This window comes from Geotrypetes seraphini, chromosome 3 (assembly GCF_902459505.1).
Source record: "Geotrypetes seraphini chromosome 3, aGeoSer1.1, whole genome shotgun sequence".
In the NCBI taxonomy this organism is placed as follows: Eukaryota; Metazoa; Chordata; class Amphibia; order Gymnophiona; family Dermophiidae; genus Geotrypetes; species Geotrypetes seraphini.
Window position 1 is genome coordinate 232,991,679 of NC_047086.1, and position 24,091 is coordinate 233,015,769.

At 42.2% G+C, this 24,091-nt stretch overlaps 1 protein-coding gene across 10 annotated transcripts in view; it reads left to right on the forward strand.

The window, feature by feature from the left end:
- The window catches only part of LAMA2 (laminin subunit alpha 2), a 1,204,230-nt gene that overhangs the window by 962,175 nt on the left and 217,964 nt on the right, over positions 1–24,091 (forward strand). For all 10 annotated transcript variants that reach the window (XM_033936921.1, XM_033936924.1, XM_033936922.1 and 7 more), the window contains one exon: positions 20,665–20,781. In XM_033936921.1, the coding sequence (XP_033792812.1) occupies positions 20,665–20,781 (117 nt within the window). The remainder of the gene's footprint in view (positions 1–20,664; positions 20,782–24,091) is intronic.

Consider the following 24,091-nt stretch of genomic DNA (forward strand, 5'->3'; position numbering starts at 1 on the left):
ACTTTATTAAATACACCACTAAATCCCCTTCATTCTGCGTTTATTCCTTCATATTTGTATGTAGGGCATACATTCACCCACCAAAATGTGTAGCTTATTCTGTCACGGTTTTTCCAATTAATCGTGATCAATTGCATGGCTATGATCATAAATAGACAACTCTTATATTTACCTAGAGTGGGTTTCACATGCAATGTCGTTCCACAAATTATAGCCTCACAGTTTCTATTATTTTCAATGGGAAAAATTGTCTTGGAACTCGAACGCTTTGGAACTCGAACGGGGTTCTAGAACAGATTAAGTTCGGATTCCAAGGCATCACTGTATATTATAAATGTCTGACATCAATATATTTTCTTGAGAGCCTTGCAAATTGCCAATATCAGATCTTATCAATTCATACAGTAATTCTTGTTACTACAAGAATCATCAGATAGCCGTGTGAGTAGCTTAACTCATATACAGCAATTAAAAAATGTAAAGAAAAAAAATGTGAGGATCAATGAAGAATGGATCCTTTAGCGAGTTAAGCTACTCGCATGGCTATCTGAAGATCCTCGTAGTTCAAGTTTCAAGTTTTGTTTAAAATTTGATGAATCGCTTAATCTTAATACAAAGCGATGAACAAATCTAAAAAATTAATACATCATTAAATTCAGGGAGACAGTATCAGTAACATAGACAAATCACCAAACATAAGCAGAACCGAAAGGGAAGTGGGGGAGGAAATACAATATATGATAGTAAATGAGACGAGTATGGATATAACAATAGGAAGGGAAAAAAAAATCTAGCTGGAATTAAAAAGTGTGATCTGATTTAAAAAAAAACTAGCAGTCACAAGCATCTTTAAAAAGAAAGCATTTTAAACTGCTTTTAAACCATGAATTACTGTATGAATTGATAAGATCTGATATTAGTAATTTGCAGGACTCTTGTAAAAATAAATTGATGTGAGACATTTAGCTACTGCTATTAATGATAATCCATATGCGAGGAGTATATTATAAAGACATATAGATGCCTATGGCATTTCATTTGTACATAAACTAGACCCTAGCCTTAAAATTTGTATATGGAGTCTAAGGTTGTGCGTGCTTATCCGTGCATGTAGTCAATGTTCATGTACAACTTAACTGGCTTAATTTATGCTGAAAATTGCCAATTAACACCTCATATTTGATGCTAATTAGCATTAATTAAAAGTTACACTATTGATATGGTTGGGAAATACTATACGGAGATACCCGAAATTCCAGCTGAGTAAGTACCATCATTAGTTTAGGCTTATTATCTAGTTTTGAGACAGAATGAACCCACCAACAGCAGGGGAGAGCCGACGGAGTGGGGCTGCAATCCGGCCATCGGACCAACGGTCGGCTCGGGGGCCCGTTCCAGCGGGGCACCCAACACTGTCTTCGCTCCTCCCCCATTCCAGCAGGGGAGAGCCGACGGAGGAGGGCTGCAGTCCAGCCATCGGACCAACGGTCGGCTCGGGGGCCCGATCCAGCGGGGCACCCGACACTGTCTTCGCTCCTCCCCCATTCCAGCTGGGTCCCATTCCAGCTGCAGTCCGGCCATCGGACCAACGGTTGGCTCGGGGGCCCGTTCAAGCTGGACTTCAGTTTTGACTGTTTTGATTTTATTTTCACTTCTTTTTAGTTTATGTTATATTTTTAATCTCACTTATTGTTTTACCACTTGTTTTGGTTTTTTTTTTGTCATTCGAATTTCATTTAAATTTCCCTAGAATTCTATTGCTTCAACGGTTCTCCCTCTGCATCTATTCTTATCTCCCCTCTTTTTAACCTTTCAAATTCCTTTAGATCATTGTAATCTTATTAGTATGTTTATTTTCTTATTTTTCTCCTCTATCTCTATTTTCTTTCTTTATTACTCTTCTAATTGTCATTTTTCCTAGTACTTTAGTTAGATTGTGAGCCTTCGGGACAGTAAGGGAATTTCTAAGTACCTATCTTACTTATAATTTTAATGCACCAATATATTCATTGTAACCCGTTCTGGGCTCTTTTGGGAGGATGGGCTAAAAAATCGAATAAATAAATAAATAAATAAATACAATTAAATCAGACGTCTTTTGACCTCACTAGATTCTTAGGACTCCTTTTACTAAGGTGCGCTAGCGTTTATAGCGCACACAGCAGATTAGCGTGCGCTAACCCCACGTTAGCGTCTAGCACGCGCGGCAGTGTAGCATGCACTATTCTGCACGTTAATGCCCTAACGCAGCTTAGTAAAAGGAGCCCTTAGAATCTTCCATGGAACTTAATACCCAAAGAACAACTCTATGTTGTTTGCCCTAGATATGGACCACAACAATATACTGTGTCTTTACTTCAGACATATTAATGATTTATTTATGGGATTGAAAGTTCAGATTTTTAGTAATTTGTCTAGAATTTCTCAAAAGAAATGCCATAATTATTTATCAGAGTAAGGGCCCCTTTTACAAAGCTGTGGTAGTGATGCTTCTGCAGTAAATGCACCAAAGTCCATTCAATTCCTAAGGGCTTCGAGTGCATTGCTACTGCAGCTTTGTAAAAGGGGCCCTAAGTATTATATGTTATTTGATCCCAAGCACTTATCAGAGTTTGGGGTGCAAAAGAGGAGATACAAGTCTAAAGAAGTAGAAACATAGAAACATAGAAATAGACGGCAGATAAGGGCCACGGCCCATCAAGTCTGCCCACTCTAATGACCCTCCCTATTTATCTTTGTGGATAGATCCCACATGTCTATCCCATCTGGCCTTAAAACCTGGCACGCTGCTGGCCTCAATAACCTGGAGTGGAAGGCTATTCCAGCGATCAACTACCCTTTGTCACCGTGCAGTTTCCCGCCCCTGATTTTCCACGGATGCCCCCTTGTTGTCGCGGGACCGTTGAAAAAGAAGATATCGTCCTCCACCTCGATGCGGCCCGTGAGATACTTGAATGTCTCGATCATATCTCCCCTCTCTCTACGTTCCTCGAGTGAGTAGAGCTGCAACTTCCCTAACCACTCCTCGTATGGGAGCTCCTTGAGTCCCGAGACCATCCTGGTGGCCATTCTCTGGACCGATTCCAGTCTCAGCACATCCTTGCGGTAATGCGGCCTCCAGAATTGCACACAGTACTCCAGGTGCAGTCTCACCATGGATCTATACAGTGGCATAATGACTTCCGGTTTGCGGCTGACGAAACTCCTGTGTATGCAACCTATGATTTGCCTTGCTTTGGATGAAGCTTGCTCCACTTGGTTTGCAGATTTCATGTCTTCCCTTACAATCACCCCTAAGTCTCTTTCTGCTTCAGTTCTTGTCAGGATCTCGCCATTTAGGCTGTAAACCTTGCATGGATTTCGGCTCCCCACGTGCATGACTTTGCATTTTTTGGCATTGAAACTGAGTTGCCAGGACCTAGACCAGCGCTCCAGTAGAAGTAGGTCATGCATCATATCGTCTGCCATTGAATTTTTGTCTGTTGTATTTTTGCTCACTACATTGCTTAGTTTGGCATCATCGGCGAATAATGTTATTCTACCTCGGAGCCCTTCTGTCAAGTCTCTTATATAGATGTTGAACAAGATCGGGCCCAGGACGGAGCCCTGTGGCACTCCACTTATCACCTCTGACATTTCGGAGGGGGTGCCATTCACCACTACCCTCTGAAGCCTACCCTCTGAAGCCTACTCCTAATGATCCCACTGTATGAAAGGGTTGATGATGATCTTACCAATTTGTTTCCTTTTGCTTGAAATCCATATTTTCCGTGGATGGAGTGATTCTTTAAAAAGCATGCGCCAGTTGAAATGTGTGAATTTGAAAATGGAACATGAAAAGGGTGGAAAAACCAAAAATGATTAGGATGAGAGCAGGAGTCCAAAAAAGGCATTTTATTAAAAACACTGTGGGCTAGATTCACTAAGCAAACCGATCGTCTACCAATTGGTTTGCGAGCCCTTTGCGACCCGATTTCCCTCCAACCTGATTCACTAACCTGTGTACAGATCTGATTCCGATCCGTGCATGCAAATGAGGGAAACGGCATGCAAAGTAGGCAGGGACGCGATTCACTAAACAAAAATCTTGAACACCGACTGGGCTGGCCGATCAACAAGAAGCGACCGCTGGAGACCAGTCGCTCACTTCCTTTACGACTGTCCTGCCAGCCCTGCAATAAACCTGCTCTGCTACGACCTGCTCTCTGCCTCCCCGACTCTCTCTCTAGCTCCCTGGCTCTTCTGCTCTCTGCCACGACCTGCTCTCTGCCTCCCCGACTCTCTCTCTGGCTCCCCGGCTCTCCTGCTCTCTGCCGTGACCTGCTCTCTGCCTCCCCCGACTCTCTCTCTGGCTCCCTTTCCTAATGTGCGAGCCCATGGTTTTAACCCGCATTATACCTGTGGGTTAAAACCATGGGCTCGCACTGCAGGGAAGGGTAGCAGAGAGCAGGTGAGTCGGGGCCAGTAAAAAAAACCCAGACAGCAAACACATGCAAAGACCATCTTCAGGCAAAGTAGATGGTCTATGCATGCATATCAATAGTCATCACAAACAATGACTGAGGAAAATTCAAAATAAAATTTATTGAGAAAAAAAACCTCGCAAATTATTGCATCTCACCAGATTTTCTCCTGTTTAAATTGTTTATTAATTTTAGAAAAACACATCTTACAGTAAATGTAACAGATTATTCATCAATAACATTCTTGAAAAACACTTATGTACTATACATGAATACAAAATAAACAATCCCCTCCCCCTTCTCTGGATTTATATGAAATCTTTAATACGGTAGGTACACAGTATTATTAAAGTTGTTTAACATAAGAATCTAATGGACCCCAGATTCATATAAATATTTGTGATTCATTTATTTTTTTCTGCAAGCATTTTCTCATATCTGTGGTAAAGACGTGCGGGTCTCCCACCAAAACAGCATATTTAACCTATCCCATTGTTTCCAGTTCCTTGTAATCATTTGCAAAGCCACACCTGTCATAATGAGAAGTAGTTTATCTTTGGAACTATTTAGCGGGCTTTTTTTCATAATTGAAGTACCAAGCATTATAATTTCGTATGATAACGGAATTGGAACTTTAAGAATCAAAATTATTTTGCTCCATATGGACTTCCAGAATCCAAATATTAAAGGACAGCACCTATTAGAACGTGTTGAGTCTATGTTTTGTAATCTCACTGGAGTCCAAAATACTCTATACATTAAATGGTATAAAGTTTGCATCATCGAAGCTGAGGCTGTACATCTCACTCTATGATTCCAAAGCCTAGGCCATTAAGTTTCTGAAATATTAATTTGTAATTCTAAACTCCAAATATCTTGCAGATTTTCTAATCATTCAACTTTCTAATACAAAAAAAAGCATTGTCCCAAATTATAACTTGGAAGCCTGATTTAACTCTTAGAACATAAGAACATAAGCAGTGCCTCTGCTGGATCAGACCAGCAGTGCGCTCACACGGCAGCCCATCAGGTCCAGGACCTGTATAGTAATCCTCTATCTATACCCTTCTATCCTTTTTTCCTTCAGGAAATCATCTAATCCCTTCTTGAACCCTGATACCGTACTCTGTCCTATCACATCCTCTGGAAACGCATTCCAGGTGTCCACCACCCTTTGGGTGAAAAAGAACTTCCTAGCCTTGGTTCTGAATTTGTCCCCTCTTAATTTTTCCAAATGCCCTCTTGTAGTTTTCAAAAGTTTGAAGAACCTGTCCCTCTCCACTTTCTCTATGCCTTTCATGATCTTATAAGTCTCTATCATGTCCCCTCTAAGCCTCCGCTTTTCCAGGGAAAAGAGCCCCAGTTTCTCTAATCTTTCAGCATATGAAAGGTTTTCCATACCTTTTATCAATCGCGTCGCTCTTTACTGTACCCTTTCAAGTATTGCCATACTTAAGGTATGGCGACCAATATTGGACGCAGTACTCCAGATGCGGGCGCACCATCGCCTGATACAACTGCAGGATTACTTCTTTTGTTCTGGTTGTAATACCTTTCCTGATAATACCTAGCATTCTATTCGCCTTCTTACAGGCTGTTGCGCACTGTGCCGACTGCTTCATTGTCTTGTCCACTATTATCCCCAAGTCCTTTTCTAGGTACTTTCACCCATTATCAGCCCTCCTATCGTATAGCTGTACTTCGGGTTTCTGTTTCCTACATGCAAGACTTTACATTTCTCTACATTAAACTTCATCTGCCATCTCATCGCCCACTCTTCTAGTGTGTTCAGGTCTTTTTGTAAATCCTCTTTAGTCCCAACTCCACTAAATAGTTTGGTGTCGTCTGTGAATTTTATTACTTCACAGTTGGTCCCTGTTTCTAGATCATTTATAAATACATTGAACAGCAGCAGCCCGAGTTCCAACCCCTGCGGAACACTACTCTTGGTGTTTAATCTCTGTGGAGCTTAAGTTCTGGTTATGATCAGCTAGCTCTTCCGAATGGTCCACTACAATTTGAGAAATAGCTTTAATATCTTCATACTCTTTCACTAATGAATCTTTTAAAGAGGAATTCAAGTCACTTTAAGTTTCATGCAGGGTTATTGCTGCTGGTTTCCTCAAATCCTTCAGGATTCCTCCAGCTGCTCTCTCCTCTGCTCGGTTAGCTGATATCACCTGAGGTGTTGATGGAGAATTCCAGCCTTCTCCCCTTATTGGGAATAGCTCCTTCCCTGGGGAAAGACACCACTAGAGGCAGGCTCCCCAGCACAGAAGCCAACTGTGGAATCAAAACATTGACTTCTGAACACTGCTCTATCTCCATGACAGAGCTTCTAGGTTGAAGGGGTGTTGACCATTGCTCAGGGCTCAATGAGGCCCTCTCACTGCTTCCAGAGTCAACAAACTCTGGCAGAAGAGAAGAAACAGTGGAGGACATTCTGGATGTCCGAAACTGCTCCAACGTCTTCTGCCGCATATGAAGGTTTACACTATAAAGATAATGAATTAGCCCCTGAAGCATCCCTTGCCAGGCAAAACACAGCCATGTCAGACTTGATTTGATATTTGATTCTTCAATAAAATATCTTTTATCCTCCATTAACCATTCTGCTTCTATGATTACCATCCTTATGAGACTAGGGGACTGCTTGCCTATTTGTCTCCTATGTCTTAAAAGATCCATGTTAGGAATTATACCAGCTATCAAGCACAAGTAGGATTTGGTAATTAGTTGATATTGAGCTGCACTCTGTTTTCCCCTAGTGCTTTGTCTCCCTCAAATGCCAAACTGTCAAGCAAACTGGTCACAGTGGCAGTGTCAAGATAATGCCTAGTTATGTTTCTAGTATCATAAATATTGCAGTACATAACCAGTTATTTTGCCTTAATCTGTTGGGTTGCCATTTTAGAACATAGCTAGTTTATGTGCTGGCTTTGAACATGTGTCAATATTCAATTTTTCTAAAATGGATGTTTATGTCGCCCATACTCGGTCCATAAATGTCTATGGGCTCCTTTTACTAAGCTGCACTAGTGGTTTTAGCGCGCACTGCATTGCCACATGCACTAGATGCTAACGCCACCATTGAGCTGGTGTTAGTTTTTACGCGTAGTGTGTGTGGGGGGGGGTTAGCGCATACTAAAAACACTAGCGCACTTTAGTAAAAGGAGCCCTATGTCTCTGTATTTTAGAACAGACTTTATATCAGCAGATTCTGTTCTAAAATAATAGAACTGAAGATGTCCTGACTTGGACATCTCAATTCTAACTTATATATTTTTTCTAAAATGGTGCTTCATTTTTTTTTTTTAATAAAATAGTAAAAAATGGTCACCTTCCTGTCCAATTCACATAAATGCCCTATAATAAGCATACCCTCTCCATTTATAGAAACATAGAAATAGACGGCAGATAAGGGCCACGGCCCATCAAGTCTGCCCACTCCAGTGATCCTCCCTATCTATCTTTGCGGATAGATCCCACATGTCTATCCCATCTGGCCTTAAAATCCGCCACACTGGTAGCCTCAATAACCTGAAGTGGAAGACTATTCCAGCGATCAACCACCCTTTCAGTGAAGAAGAACTTCCTAGTGTCACTGTGCAGTTTCCCGCCCCTGATTTTCCACGAATGCCCCCTTGTTGCCGCGGGACCCTTGAAGAAGAAAATGTCTTCTTCCACCTTGATGCGGCCCGTGAGATATTTGAATGTCTCGATCATATCTCCCCTCTCTCGACTCTCCTCGAGTGAGTAGAGCTGCAAATTCCCCAACCGCTCCTCGTACGGGAGCTCCCTAAGTCCCGAGACCATCCTGGTGGCCATTCTCTGGACCGATTCCAGTCTCAGCACATCCTTGCGGTAATGCGGCCTCCAGAATTGCACACAGTACTCCAGGTGCGGTCTCACCATGGATCTATACAGTGGCATAATGACTTCAGGTTTACGGCTGACGAAACTCCTGCGTATGCAACCTATGATTTGCCTTGCTTTGGATGAAGCTTGCTCCACTTGGTTTGCAGACTTCATGTCTTCCCTGACAATCACCCCCAAGTCTCTTTCTGCTTCAGTTCTTGTCGGGATCTCGCCATTTAGGGTGTAGATCTTGCATGGATTTTGGCTTCCCAGGTGCATGACTTTGCATTTTTGGGCATTGAAACTGAGTTGCCAGGACCTAGACCAGTGCTCCAGCAGAAGTAAGTCATGCACCATATCGTCTGTCATTGCTTTTTTGTCTGTTGTGCTTTTGCTCACTACATTGCTCAGTTTGGCATCATCGGCGAACAATGTTATTCTACCTCGGAGCCCTTCTGTCAAGTCTCTTATATAGATGTTGAACAAGATCGGGCCCAGGACGGAGCCCTGTGGCACTCCACTTATCACCTCCGACATCTCGGAGAAGGTGCCATTTACCATCACCCTCTGAAGCCTACCTCCAAGCCAGTTCCCAACCCATTTGGTTAGTGTGTCGCCCAAACCTAAAGAACTCATCTTGTTCAGCAACCTGCAGTGTGGCACGCTATCAAATGCTTTGCTGAAATCCAGGTAGACGATGTCCAGGGACTCACCAACATCCAGCTTCCTCGTCACCCAGTCAAAGAAGCTGATCAGGTTGGATTGGCAGGATCTCCCCTTAGTAAATCCATGTTGGCGGGGATCCCGCAGATTCTCCTCGTCCATGATCCTATCCAATTGGCGTTTGATTAGGGTTTCCATTAGTTTGCTCACTATTGAAGTGAGACTCACTGGTCTGTAGTTTGCCATCTCCATCCTGGAGCCTTTCTTGTGTAGTGGAATGACGTTAGCCGTCTTTCAGTCCATCGGGACGTTACCTGTACTAAGGGAGAGATTGAAGAGCGCGGATAGTGGTTCCGCCAAGACATCACCCAACTCCCTGAGTACCCTAGGGTGTAGGTTGTCAGGTCCCATTGCCTTGTTGACCTTGATTTTTGACAGCTCGCAGTAGACGCTACTGGGTGTAAATTTGAAATTACTAAACGGGTCTACTGATTTAATCCTTGTTTGTGGCTGAGGGCCGATTCCCGGCGCCTCGCGGGTGAAGACTGAACAGAAGTATTCATTTAACAGTTGGGCCTTTTCCGAGTCCGTCTCTACATGGTCTCCGTCTGGTTTTCTGAGTCATACTATCCCACCCGAGTTCTGTCACTAATATACCTGAAGAAGGATTTATCTCCCTTCTGGATGTTCTTTGCTAGAGACTCCTCCATGCGGAATTTGGCCTCTCTAACTGCCGCTTTGACGGCTCTTGATTTGGTCAGATAATCTACTCTGGAGTCCTGTGTCCCTGATTGTTTGTAAGAGATGAATGTTTTTTTCTTCTCTTTGATGAGGTCCGAGATCTCCATAGAGAACCACTGTGGCTTGTTGTTCCTACTCCGTTTGCTTACTGATTTAACATAGCGGTTTGTTGCTTCCTATATGGTGGTTTTCAGAGTTGACCACATTTCTTCCACGCTGTCGGTGTCTGCTTGGGTTTGTAGCGCCTGATGAATGAAGTCTCCCATGTCTTGGAAGTTTGTGTCCTTGAACTTGAGAGCCTTGGTCAGTGTGGTAGATTTCGTGAAACCTTTCCTGAGATTGAACCATATCATATTGTGGTCACTGGAGGCCAAAGTTTCACCCACCAAGACCTCTGCGATACTTTCTCCATTGGTAAGTACCAGGTCCAAAATTGCCTGATCCCTTGTTGGCTCAAATACCAGTTGCCTGAGTCCTGCTCCATTCAAAGAGTTTAATAGCTTCCTGCTGCTGTGTAGATTTAATTAGATATTCAGGCACATGTTTAACTTTTTCGAAGTTTGCTATCAATGGAGTAACTTCTGACACCCCGATCGTTAAATGGACCAACAGCTCACTAAGCTAAGTAATTTCTCTTTTTGTCTGAGGAGGAGGCTGGATCTGTTCCCGTTCACTCACTGCTATAAATAAACAAAAAAAGAACAGTGCTTCTACAAAAGAATTTTACCTATAACTCTTCCATAAATTTATTCACTGATTAATTAATTAATTAATCAGTGCAAAAAACACTTTAATTAATTAATTAATTAATTAAAGTGTTTTTTGCACTATTTATTTCACTTTATGGTAGCACACAAAACGGACCCAATGATGGTGTGCGGCAGTTAGGGAACTTCGGCTTTTTTTTCTGCGTTGTTTAAGTATTGGAGTGGCAACTGTGGTTGCTTTCTCCCATTGCTAAGGTGTTACACAAATTATTATTATTATTATTTGTATTGCCTGTATTGAGGGTTCGTGTTACACAAATTATTATTATTATTATTTTTATTGCCTGTTTTTGAAAATAAAATTTATGAGTCTAGTTTCAGTTGCAGTGTAGTATTTCAGGTTTGGTCCATTGGCATTGCTGCTTTTTTCTGTTCTTTTAAGTACCTGGGTGCAGCGTTTTTGAGATACTTTTGTTTAACTTTATTCTTCAGCAGCACTTTGAATATCTACTTCCATGTGATTCAAGAGCCTGACAGATCTTTCCTTTCTCAGAACTTGTTCTTCCACTCTGTCTGCTGTTTACACTTGTATTCCTCCAAGTTGCTATGTACTAATAGTACTACTATTTATCACTTATATAGTGCTGAAAGGATGTACACAGCACTGTACGTTTTTACATTTAATAGTCTGTCCTGCTCAGAAGAGCTTACAATCTAAGTTGGACAGACAGACATGACATATAGGGTTGGGGATGCAGGACCCAAAGTAAGAGGAGATAGGAATTGAAAGCACTCTTAAAGCACTACCCTAGCAAAATGTATAATTTCCACATCAAGTCATGAGTAAAACAAGGATCAGGGCAAGTTCATAGATATCTTATCCCAATTTCAGAAGATGTCTAAATATCTGTGTCCTAAAAGATCTATGTTGGGATTTATACCAGCTGTCAAGCACAGTTACCAAGATTTGTTGAATTGTTGATTGACTGTAGTTAACTGAGTAACTGACTCTGTTTGACTGACTGACTGGTTTATTAACTGGTTGACTGGATGACAGATTGTATAACTGGTTGATTGAATGACTGATTGAATGCTTGACTGTCTAATTAGTTGATTTAGTGATTGAATGATTGATTGACTGGTTGTCTGACTGGTATACTGACTGAATCGTTGACTAACTGACTGCTTGGATGAATTACTGACTGACTTGCAGAGCATTTGGTTGACTTATTGACTGGTTAACTGGTTAACTAATTGACTGACTAGTTGACTGACTGACTGACTGACTGGCTGGTTGACTGACTGACAGACTGGTTGGCTGATTTCATGAACTTACTGGTTCACTGACTGGTTACTCCTCTTCTGCGAGAAGCTCACTGGCTACCCATTGAGAAGGGGGAGGGGAAAGTCCTGTAAGCTCAGGTGAAAACCCCCGAGAATTTCCCTGTCACAGCAATAGCAGGCCAAAGCAAGGCCAGTACAGCTAAGACCTAAAAAATGGTTGCTGAAAAAGCAAATAGGCTTTCTGACTAGAAATTGTCAACTCTGAGAGCAGCCGTGAACTCTGAAAGACTTCTGCTTTTTCCTAGAAACAAGAAGTGTGGTTATAGAGAAAAATAATTCTGATGAAAAAAACCATAAGTAACAAGATAACTTTCACTAGAGGGAAGATAAGCGACATGATAACTTTCACCAGAGGAAAGAACCACGGACATAAGTATACAAGAAGGCTAACCACAGAGCTGAAAAACCGTTAAGCCCAGGTGCTCAAAAGAGGAACTTGGTATATTAACGGGACATTTACGGGGAAATGAGGGAGAAGCGTATGGAAAAAGGCGTGACACAGAATCACTCAATTTATGTTAACCAACCCATAGCTTAATATATGAGATAATGAATATTATTAACCAATGAAAGTGTGAAATGTAACATGCACCAACGTGAGCCAGAGCTGCCAGAATCATATAAAAGAAAGCTCCCTGAATCATGGTTTCAGAACTCATTGGAGGTTCTCCATCAGCCTGGCCAGCCTGATGTATGATCTATCACTCTGTATACTGTGTGATTTATTCCTGTAAGCTATTACTATTTGATTATTAAAACTCATATTATTTGTATCAGCATAGAGAGAGTTGAGTGGTCTATCTGTGGAGGCCTAAGGTCTTCACCATCATCCACCGCATCACCTATAAAACTTTAATGCTGGTCTTCAAAATCAAACTTTTGCGGTCTCCCATCTTTTCTTGATAAGCTCATCATTCCCTCTTGCCCTCCTTGGACCCTTAGATCAGCTGATCAGAACTTACTGACCATACCTTCCATTAAAGAATTCTACTACACTAAAAAAAAACTAACTTGTACATTGTAGCTCCAACTTTATGGAACGCCATGCCATCTCAACTCTGTCTCGAAAATTCACTCGACAAATTCAAGACTAAACTAAAAATGTTCTTATTCCAAGACGCATACCATAGTATGCATAATATTTCCTTTCCAATAGCTAGCAAAATAAACATGAACCGCTTTAAAGAAGTGATCCCCATTCCTGGTGTTTTATCCCCCCCTTTCCTTTAATTAATTTGTTTTTAATGATGTAATTATTAACTTTCCCCTCCCCCTTTACCCTCAAGCTCATGTTCGTATTTGCAATTTGCCTATTTAATGTTCACATTTCCCCCCCTACAAATTTATTTTAACCTTTCATTTTTAGCATTGTAAACCGGCCAGGTGCACGTCGATGGTCAGTATATTAAAATTAATTAAACTTGAAACTTGAATGAATGACTCAATGACTGGTTGTATGGTTGATTGGTTGAGTGACTGTCTGACTAGTTGTCTAACTGAGTAGTTGACTGATTGAATTACTGACTGACTGACTGGTAGACAGATTGACTCTCTGGTTAACTAACTGACTGATTGACTGGTTGGCTGACTTCACAGTTGTACTGGTTGACTGATTGTTTGAATGACTGATTGGTTGAACAATTGACTCACATGTTGGTTGTTGGACTGGTTGACTGACTGAAGGGATGAATGAATGACTCACTGGTTATATGGTTGATTGACTAATTTACAGTTAACAAGCTGACTGACTGGTTGGATGACTTTCAGATTGACTGGTTGACTGATTGATTGATTGTCATACTGATTGGTTACTTGATTGACTTATTGACAGAATGACTGGCTGGTTGGGTGACTGACTAACAGTTTGACTAACTGAGTTGCTGACTGATGGACTGACTGATGGAATTATCGACTATCTAAATGGTTGACTTGGTGATTGACTGACTTACTAGTTGATTGACAGTCTGGATGACTGGTGACTCACTGATTGATTTATTGGTTGACTGACTGGTTATATCACTGATTGGTTGGTCGACTGATGAACTAACTGGTGAACTGACTAACCAGTAGACTAATTGAAGAGATGAATGAATGATTGGTTGACTGACTAATTGCCTGATTGACTGACTTGATGACAGACTCACAAGTTGACTGAAAGACTGATTGAGTAAGTGATTGACTGACTGACTTGTTGACTGACTGGTTAACTTTCTGATTGACTGACTAGTTGACCAGTTGACAGACAGACTGACTGACTAACTGGTTGGGTGAGTCAAACACTGTCTAGTTAACACTCATTGGTTAGCTGACTGGTTGAATAACTGACTGACTGTTGATTGATTGACCTACTGGTTTGCTGACTGTTTGGACTGATTGGTTGATTGACTTACTGTCTGACTGTTTGATTGATGATTAACTGATTGACTTACTGATCGACTGGTGAAGTGCTGAAATAATTCAGGTTTTTGACTTGTTCACATCCAACCATGCCAGCAATGATGCCATTTCAGTTTTAATTTCTGTAGTTGTAGCGTGAGTCTTTCATTAGTAACTTTTGGGAATTCACTTCCTTATGCAATCATGGAAAAGGTTTGTTTTCCTGCCAGTAGCCGTTTACTGTTTTAATGGAGCATCATTTTAACGGTTTGTCTATCTGAGGCTGATGCAGAAAATCACATGGTACACCAGGGCCAGTGCAATCCTTCTACAGTGAAATTAGTGACCCAAAACTATGGTCTCATGCTGTAAGCAATAAGCATGCAAATTACTGCTGTGTTAAAAATGCAGTAGTAATCCTCAGCTCATTGCAATATGTCATCCTTTCTGTCTTTGCCTTAGCTGTGATTGACTAAAACGGTGACTTTTTAAAAAATTAATTAGCAGTCGGCCTTGATCTCCCCAAACACCCCCCCTCCTCAATCTGACCCTCCATTCCCCCTACTTAAATAACCCCCTGCCTGGTGTCTAGAAGACGTTAAAGAAATTACAGGGACTAATGTATCAATACTAGTCAGAAAAATGGCTATGACAATAATAAGAGACTGACTAATGGTGATAAATACCAGTGAGGAGAATGTGGCTGACACTCTGAAAAAAATGCTCAGAAAAGTGAAACTTTGAAGAGGGGGTGAAAGCCTCCTCTTAAGGAAAGAATTTACCGTCCAGTCATTGCATTGATACGTGAAAATTCACTTTCTGACCACTGGTAAAAATGTTGAATTGTTTTTGCAAGCTCAACACAAAATGTTCAAAAATCTCTTATGCAAAAATATCTCTCAATGGAAGAATAATGCAATGCACACTTATCTCAAAAATCTTAAAGCTCTCAGGGGTCCCAACGTGGCCCCGTTTCGAGATCTGCTTCAGGATACCCAAACTCTCATTTTAAACCCTCTGTGCAGTCATGGTGCTTTTCCAAGAGAAAATCTGAAAAATAATAATTTGATATCAGAAACCACACACCGTGGCAGGCTGCTCTAACATTCTACGATGAGGGAAATTATACCATCTTATGGGCAAGGATAAGAGGGAAGGAAGCACTGAATACTCACATACCGTACACTGAATTTGAACATTCCAAACCACAGGGACCGCTACCCTCCTCACCCGATTTATACTGAAGGAAGGGGGAGGGGGAGGGTGACCTCCGTCAAAACGTAGTGACGTCAAAAACGTCAGGTTACTGTGACAGCTGTTGCTATGAATAAAGCCAATTGAAAAATGGAAAATGAAAAAACTGTAAAAAATCCCAAACCAGAAAAAAATTAGAAAAAAATTTACAGGAAAGCAACCCATTCAATCTCATTATTTAACCCATGAGAGTGCAACGTGTTTAGTTCAAAAATCCACTGCTGTTCTTTGCGCCAGAGTAGTTTAGATATATCTCCACATCTAGTAAGAACTGCTAAATCCAGAATAGAAAATTTCAAATCGGCTACATTGTGGTGATGTAGAAGCCAATGCTGAACGAGGGGAGCTTCTTGTATGCCAGATCTAATTCTGCTGATGTGCTCTCCTATCCGGGTTTTGATGCTCCGGATGGTGCAACCCACATATTTTAAACCACACGGGCACTGTATGATGTACACCACTTGCTTCGTATTACAATCTGAAGCCATACAAGTGGGTTTCTTTTTTGTAATGAGACTCATCTCTTACAATGGAATACTGTGCGGGCATATTTTACAATGGCCACACGGTCTGTGCCCTCCCTCGATGCTGGAAGCTTCTTCAGATGAGTGTGTAAATTGTGAATGGACCAGTCTCTGTTTTAAATTTTGGTTTTTAGAGAAAGCGAAACGGGGAAGTTCTTGAAACTCAGGGTGATATTGCATTATATGCCAATGTTGCTTGATAGTACGTTTGAAAAGAAAAGAAGTAAAGTAAAGAAAAGAAAAGATGTGATAGTAGTAAAGGCTGCAACATAAGCAATATCAGCAACTCATTTCTTAGTATTGCAACGGAAAGTGAAACGACACAAAAATCCATACGAAAAAGGAGATTATCGCTGAAAAATAGCTGGAAAGCGATGACCACAAATGCTCGCAGTCTAAGCAACAAAGTTCATGATCTGCAAGCCCTGATATTAGAGGCAGATCTAGATATTGTTGCTATCACAGAGACATGGTTCAGTGAATCACATGGATGGGATGCAAACATACCGGGATATAATCTTTTTAGGAAGGACAGAGATGGTCATAAAGGTGGAGGAGTAGCTCTCTATGTAAAGATCAATATCCAAGCGACCGAAATGCAAGGGACCTGGGGAGAGGAAGAAGCGATATGGATTGCTCTGAAAAGAGAAGATGGAACTTCTATCTACGTGGGTGTAGTCTACAGACCTCCGACTCAATCGCAGCAAATTGATAAGGATCTGATTGTAGATATCCAAAAGTTTGGAAGGAAAGAGGAGGTTCTGCTGTTGGGAGATTTCAACCTGACGGATGCGGACTGGAATGTTCCGTCTGCGGAATCGGAAAGAAGTAGGGAGATTGTGGATGCCTTTCAAGAGGCTCTGCTCAGACAAATGGTGACGGAACCCACAAGGGAAAAAGCGATATTGGATCTGGTCCTCACAAATGGAGAGAGTATCTCTAATGTTCGAGTGGGTGCTCACCTGGGTAGTAGCGATCATCAAACGGTTTGGTTTGATATAACGGCTAAAGTGGAGAGCGGCCGCACGATACTTAAAGTCCTAGATTTCAAACGTACGGACTTTAATGCAATGGGAAAGTACCTGAAGAAAGAGCTGTTAGGATGGGAGGACATAAGAGAAGTGGAAAGACAGTGGTCTAAGCTGAAAGGAGCGATAAAAATGGCTACGGACCTTTATGTGAAGAAAATCAATAAAAACAAGAGAAAAAGGAAGCCGATATGGTTCTCCAACCTAGTGGCTGAGAAAATAAAGGCGAAAGAGTTGGCGTTCATGAAATATAAAAAAACCCAAGAAGAGGAGAGCAGAAAGGACTACAGGGTGAAACTGAAAGAAGCCAAGAGAGAGATACGTTTGGCGAAGGCACAGGCGGAAGAACAAATGGCTAAAAATGTAAAAAAGGGAGATAAAAATTTTTTCAGATATATTAGTGAAAGGAGGAAGATAAAAAATGGAATTGCTAGGCTGAAAGATGCTGGGAACAAATATGTGGAGAGTGATGAGGAGAAAGCAAATGTGCTAAACAAATACTTCTGTTCTGTGTTCACAGAAGAAAATCCTGGAGAAGGACCGAGATTGTCTGGCAAAGTTACACGAGAAAATGGAGTAGATTCTGCGCCGTTCACGGAGGAGGGTGTTTATGAGCAACTTGAAAAACTGAAGGTGGACAAAGCGATGGGACCAGACGGGATCCATCCCAGGATACTAAGGGAGCTCAGAGATGTTCTGGCGAGTCCTATTAAAGACTTGTTCAACAAATCTCTGGAGACGGGAGTGATTCCTGGGGATTGGAGGAGAGCGGATGTGGTCCCTATTCATAAAAGTGGTCACAGGGATGAAGCAGGAAACTACAGGCCGGTGAGCCTCACTTCAGTTGTTGGAAAAATAATGGAAGTGTTGCTGAAAGAAAGGATAGTGTATTTCCTTGAATCTAATGGGTTACAGGATCCGAGGCAACATGGCTTTACAAAAGGTAAATCGTGCCAAACGAACCTGATTGAATTTTTTGATTGGGTGACCAGAGAGCTGGATCGAGGACATATGCTAGATGTAATTTACTTGGATTTCAGCAAAGCCTTTGATACAGTTCCTCATAAGAGGCTGTTGAACAAACTTGAAGGGCTGAAGTTAGGACCCAAAGTGGTGAACTGGGTCAGAAACTGGCTGTCGGACAGACGCCAGAGGGTGGTGGTTAATGGAAGTCGCTCGAAGGAAGGAAAGGTGACTAGTGGAGTCCCTCAGGGTTCGGTGCTGGGGCCAATCCTGTTCAATATGTATGTAAGTGACATTGCTGAAGGGTTAGAAGGAAAAGTGTGCCTTTTTGCAGATGATACCAAGATTTGTAACAGAGTAGACACCGAAGAGGGAGTGGAGAATATGAAAAAGGATCTGCAAAAGTTAGAGGAATGGTCTAATGCCTGGCAACTAAAATTCAATGCAAAGAAATGCAGAGTAATGCATTTGGGGATTAATAATAGGAAGGAACCGTATATGCTGGGAGGAGAGAAGCTGATATGCACGGACGGGGAGAGGGACCTTGGGGTGATAGTGTCCGAAGATCTAAAGGCGAAAAAACAGTGTGACAAGGCAGTGGCTGCTGCCAGAAGGATTCTGGGCTGTATAAAGAGAGGCGTAGTCAGTAGAAGGAAGAAGGTGTTGATGCCCCTGTACAGGTCATTGGTGAGGCCCCACTTGGAGTATTGTGTTCAGTTTTGGAGACCGTATCTGGCGAAAGACGTAAGAAGACTTGAGGCGGACCAGAGGAGGGCGACGAAAATGATAGGAGGCTTGCGCCAGAAGACGTATGAGGAGAGACTGGAAGCCCTGAATATGTATACCCTAGAGGAAAGGAGAGACAGGGGAGATATGATTCAGACGTTCAAATACTTAAAGGGTATTAACGTAGAACAAAATCTTTTCCAGAGAAAGGAAAATGGTAAAACCAGAGGACATAATTTGAGGTTGAGGGGTGGTAGATTCAGGGGCAATGTTAGGAAATTCTACTTTACAGAGAGGGTGGTGGATGCCTGGAATGCGCTCCCGAGAGAGGTGGTGGAGAGTTCAAAGAAGCGTGGGATGAACACAGAAGATTTAGAATCAGAAAATAATATTAAAGATTGAACTAGGCCAGTTACTGGGCAGACTTGTACGGTCTGTGTCTGTGCATGGCCGTTTGGAGGAGGATGGGCAGGGGAGGGCTTCAATGGCTGGGAGGGTGTAGATGGGCTGGAGTAAGTCTTAACAGAGATTTCGGCAGTTGGAACCCAAGCACAGTACCGGGTAAAGCTTTGGATTCTCGCCCAGAAATAGCTAAGAAGAAAAAAAATAATAATAATAATTTAAATTGAATCAGGTTGGGCAGACTGGATGGACCATTCGGGTCTTTATCTGCCGTCATCTACTATGTTACTATGTTACTATGATGTGAAAGGCTAAGTGCGAGTATGGTAAAACGCACACCAAAGATTGTTCTTCAACTTTAGGACAGGACTCTAGCAACAATGAACGGTTGGCATACAGCTCCCTCTTGTAGGCTTTGCGTATGACTCTAGCTGGATACCCTTTTTCTTTAAACCTCGCCATCATAGCATCTGATTTTGAAATATAATATTATCCCTCAAATGTTTTGGGTGAAAGCTGTCGTATTGTAGGAGATTATTCCAATCAGTGGGTTTACGATATATAGTTGTCTGAAAACTCCCATTGACCAACATTATATTGATATCCAAAAACGGCACTTGAAAGCAATCTTTGGTCATAGTGAATTGTAAATTGTCATCACAGCTGTTAAGCCATACTAAAAACTGATCCAGTGTATGGTATGTGAGTATTCAGTGCTTCCTTCCCTCTTATCCTTGCCCATAAGATGGTATAATTTCCCTCATCGTAGCATGTTAGAGCAGCCTGCCACGGTGTGTGGTTTCTGATATCAAATTATTATTTTTCAGATTTTCTCTTGGAAAAGCACCATGACTGCACAGAGGGTTTAAAATGAGAGTTTGGGTCTCCTGAAGCAGATCTCGAAACGGGCCGCGTTGGGACCCCTGAGAGCTTTAAGATTTTTGAGATAAGTGTGCATTGCATTATTCTTCCATTGAGAGATATTTTTGCATAAGAGATTTTTGAACATTTCGTGTTGAGCTTGCAAAAACAATTCAACATTTTTACCAGTGGTCAGAAAGTGAATTTTCACGTATCAATGCAATGACTGGACGGTAAACTCTTTCCTTAAGAGGAGGTTTTCACCCCCTCTTCAGAGTTTCACTTTTCTGAGCATTTTTTTCAGAGTGTCAGCCACTTTCTCCTCACTGGTATTTATCACCATGTGGTGTCTAGAAGAAGCAGCACCAGGTGGAGACTACCAATTAAGGGGAAAATATTTCTTCTGTAGTACACTGATCTCTCCTAGGGCATTGTTTTTCAGCCACCATTTTTCAGGGGCTCTAGCATTAAATTTTTGAGGAGGCTGGATTTTAATTCTAATATTAGTGCATGGCTGGAAAAAGAAATAATGTAAAAAGGTCAAATGTATTACCACACGAGAAATGAGCTTAGTATGCAAGCAAGGCCCACTTTAGGATGTACTAAGCCCTTTTAATAGCACAGCTTAGTACCAGGGGCCCTCTGTTTGCAATCGTTTCATTTTCCTTAGGCAAATCTGCATAAGTAATTATGATATTATAGTAAAGCCTACAGTATAAAAAGAAATCATATTTTTGGTTTTTTTTCTCCATAGAAAATGGCGATAACCTAAACAACATGCAGAACAGATTGAAAAATGCTGATGAAAAGAATAAAGGTCTTCTTAAGGCTCTGAATGACACTTTTGGAAAGCTCGCAGCCATTCCCAATGGTAAGTAAAAGAGGTGCCTGACAAATTCATGCATGCGATATAATTGTACTGTGGAAATATACTGTACATGCATATGATTATAAACTAATATATCCTTTTTGAGGAAGCAAGCATAGAAAAGGAAGGCTTTCAGATCGGTTGCTGCAGATTTGTGTTATGGACTGCCAGAGGAACCAAAAAAGATGACTATATTCATGGATTCAGAAAGTTTTTAAAATGTTATCTATTTCCTAAGGAGCTTGTTTAAGTATTAAGGATATAATTCATCAAGGGATGCTAACCAATTGAATGTGTGCCTACTGTGTTGGCGCATGCTAAACACTAAGGAATACAGGTCTCCCTCCATATATGTGGGTTCAGCACTTGCGACTTCGATTATTTGTGGTTTTCATCTTGCTGACTCCACCCCAAGGGTGCCAAGAGAAAAGTTCAGCCCTTTTTTTCAGCATGATCGGGTAAAGCCCTCTTCACCATGAAACAACTAAGACTCATCAGGCCATACTTCCACCAGCATCACTTTGCCATCATTGTCCAGATGATTCTATCCAAACTGGATTACTGCAACTCCGCCTACCTGCGTATCAATACCACCCTCACCCACAAAATGCAACTTATTCAAAACACTGCAGTAAGGCTCATCTTTGGTCTAAAAAAATACAACTCTATCTCAATCCACCGCAAACAACTCCACCGGCTACCCAACACAGCCCGTATAAAATTCAAAATAGCCAGTATCATGCATCGCATCATCTACGGCAACTCAGTAGTCCCACTCATCAAACTTTTAACTGACGCATGGTCTAGCTCACGCAGAATTCTCAACAGGATCCAGCTCAACCTCCCCTCGACAAAAAAAATCTCAAATACAGAAGAATCTTCCAATCCATGTTCACCTTCCTTGGAGTCAAAATTTGGAACAATCTCACAGAGACCATAAGAACGGAAACCAACCCTATCCTATTCCGAAAGAAACTGAAAACTTCACTCTTTGACAGTTAACTCTTGGAAGATCATCTTAAGCACCTAACTTTATTTAATTCACCTAAGCTTTATGTTTCCTGTCCCCCTCCGCTCCTCCACCCTAACCCTTTTCCATTCCTTTCCTCAAGTCATCTAGAGCCTGTTTAGGTATGCGCGACACAACAAATACTAGATTAGATTAGATGAGTAAATGGCAGCATCAGAGAAGTGTGTGTTTTGCTGGGATGCTGAGAGAAGTTTGGTGCGTTTTTCCAGTGTGGTCGGGCAAGAGGCTGCAACAGAGAAGTGTGTGTTTAGCTGGGGTGCAGAGGGAAGAAAGTTGAGTGCTTTGCTTCAGTGCGGTTGAGCAAAACCCAGCATCAGAGCATTGTGTGACTGTGAGTTTTGCTGCCAATTTGAAGGGAAGGTTTATTATTTGCAAATTCACGGTATTCGCGAGGGATATACCCCCAAACCCCGTGAATATGAAAGCAAAAAGTTATTCGGAATTTTCCGGTATTCGTGGGCCAGCTTTGAACCTAACCCCTGCGAATATGGAGGGAGAAGTGTATAAAGGGCATCTTATTGTTTAGTGTGTGCTAATTCTTAGTGGGCATCGTAGCATTTAGCACACCCAAATGCAGTTAGCACACGCTAAATTGGTTATCGCCCCTTGATGAATTCCCCCTTAAATTGTTTTCATTTTTTTTCTGGATATTGTGTGCCATTTTGATTGATATAGTCAAGAAAAGGTATATAAAGATTTATAAATACACTAGTCGTTAAGCCCGTTACATTAACGGGTGCTAGAATTTATGTCTGTCTGTATTTTTCTTTCTGTCTCTTTCCTCCCTCCATTTCCCTGTGTAGCGCTGTCTCTGCTTTCTTCCTCAGTCTGCACTCTCAAGCTGTAACATTACTGCTTAGCTTTTTCTCCCTGCAAGCATCTCTGCTCTAGCCCCCTGTCCTTCTGTGACTGTCTGTGTGTCTCTCTCTACTTGTGCACTGTTTGTTTGTTTTTTTCAATCTCTCTTTAGCTCCTGATCCCCTCTCACTGACCCTTGCCGACTGCATGTAATTCCGGTTAGGTTTCCATGGCAACCCTGCTCGCGGGTCTGTTCGGTAGGGCCGTTTTTTCGGGTCTGCCGGCGCCGGGTGGGGAAGAGTCCTGGCTCCTTTTTTGGTTTGGCCGCGTGCAGAGGGGCTCAACAGCGCACAACCACCTTTCCTTCCCTCCCTCCATCAGGTACAGTGCAGCTCCACCAATGTTAAAAGCAGCCGCATCGAAATCAGAGGCCTGCCACTGCCGTAGCACGTTCCCCTCTGCCTTGGTCCCGCCCCTTCTCTGACATATGGGACCGCGGCAGAGGGAACGTGTTACGGTGGCGGCAGGACTCCAATTTCAAAGCAGCTGCTTTTAACATAGGCATAGCTGAACTGTACCTGATGGAGGAAGGGAAGGAACGGTGGGGCAAATTTCGTCAACAGCAGTCCTTGTGCGGTTCGAGAGAGGGGGGGGGGTGGAGTCGGCGACTTGCAGCTTCGCGTGCCTCCCACCCCCCCTTCCCTCCGGCTCCGCCGCCGATAGTCTCCACCTGCATTGCCCCTGGCGCAGCACTCACCGGCCCGTCGGGCGGGGAACGGAGGAACAGGTTCAGGGCTGCCAGGGGGGGAGGAGTGAGTCCGGCTGAGACTGGCAGGAAGAGGAAGGCGGAGCAGGTGAGCCGGCACCGAAAAAAACTTTAAAGAGCCAGCCAGACCGTGAGTGCGAGCTGTTGTAAGTTTGCATGTGCACTCTTGCCGGCCACGGACATACGGATCACGGAAGCACGCGGATTAGAGTGCGCATGCGCCGCCTACGGTTTTATTATATAGATACATTAATAAATGGTTCTGTTTGTTTACTAATTGCCTCACAGAAAAATGTACTTTTTGAGTCAGATTCTGTTAATGCCAGTTCTTTTCAGCACAAAAAATGAATTAGACTCTACAGTAACAGCATCATGCTGTTATTAGGAAATGGAGATTAAGTATATTATGATATTGTTAGACACTTATCTAACACTTGTGAGGAAAGCACATGCTCAGTGAAGTTGATCTCAAAGACATGGGCAACATCATGACAGCTTATTCCCTGCCTGCTGGACCCTGACCTCTCTTGCTTAGTTAAAGAAGTAATTTTAAAAGTCTTTGGGCCAATTCAATATGGAAATAGCAACATCTATCATGTGTAGATGGCATGCATGTATAAATACAGGTTTCAGGGTTTGCCTATCTTAGGCAAGTGCGTCAGCTTTGTTCCTTTTTGGATAAGGCTGATCTTACCATAATGGTTGATTCTGTTATATCC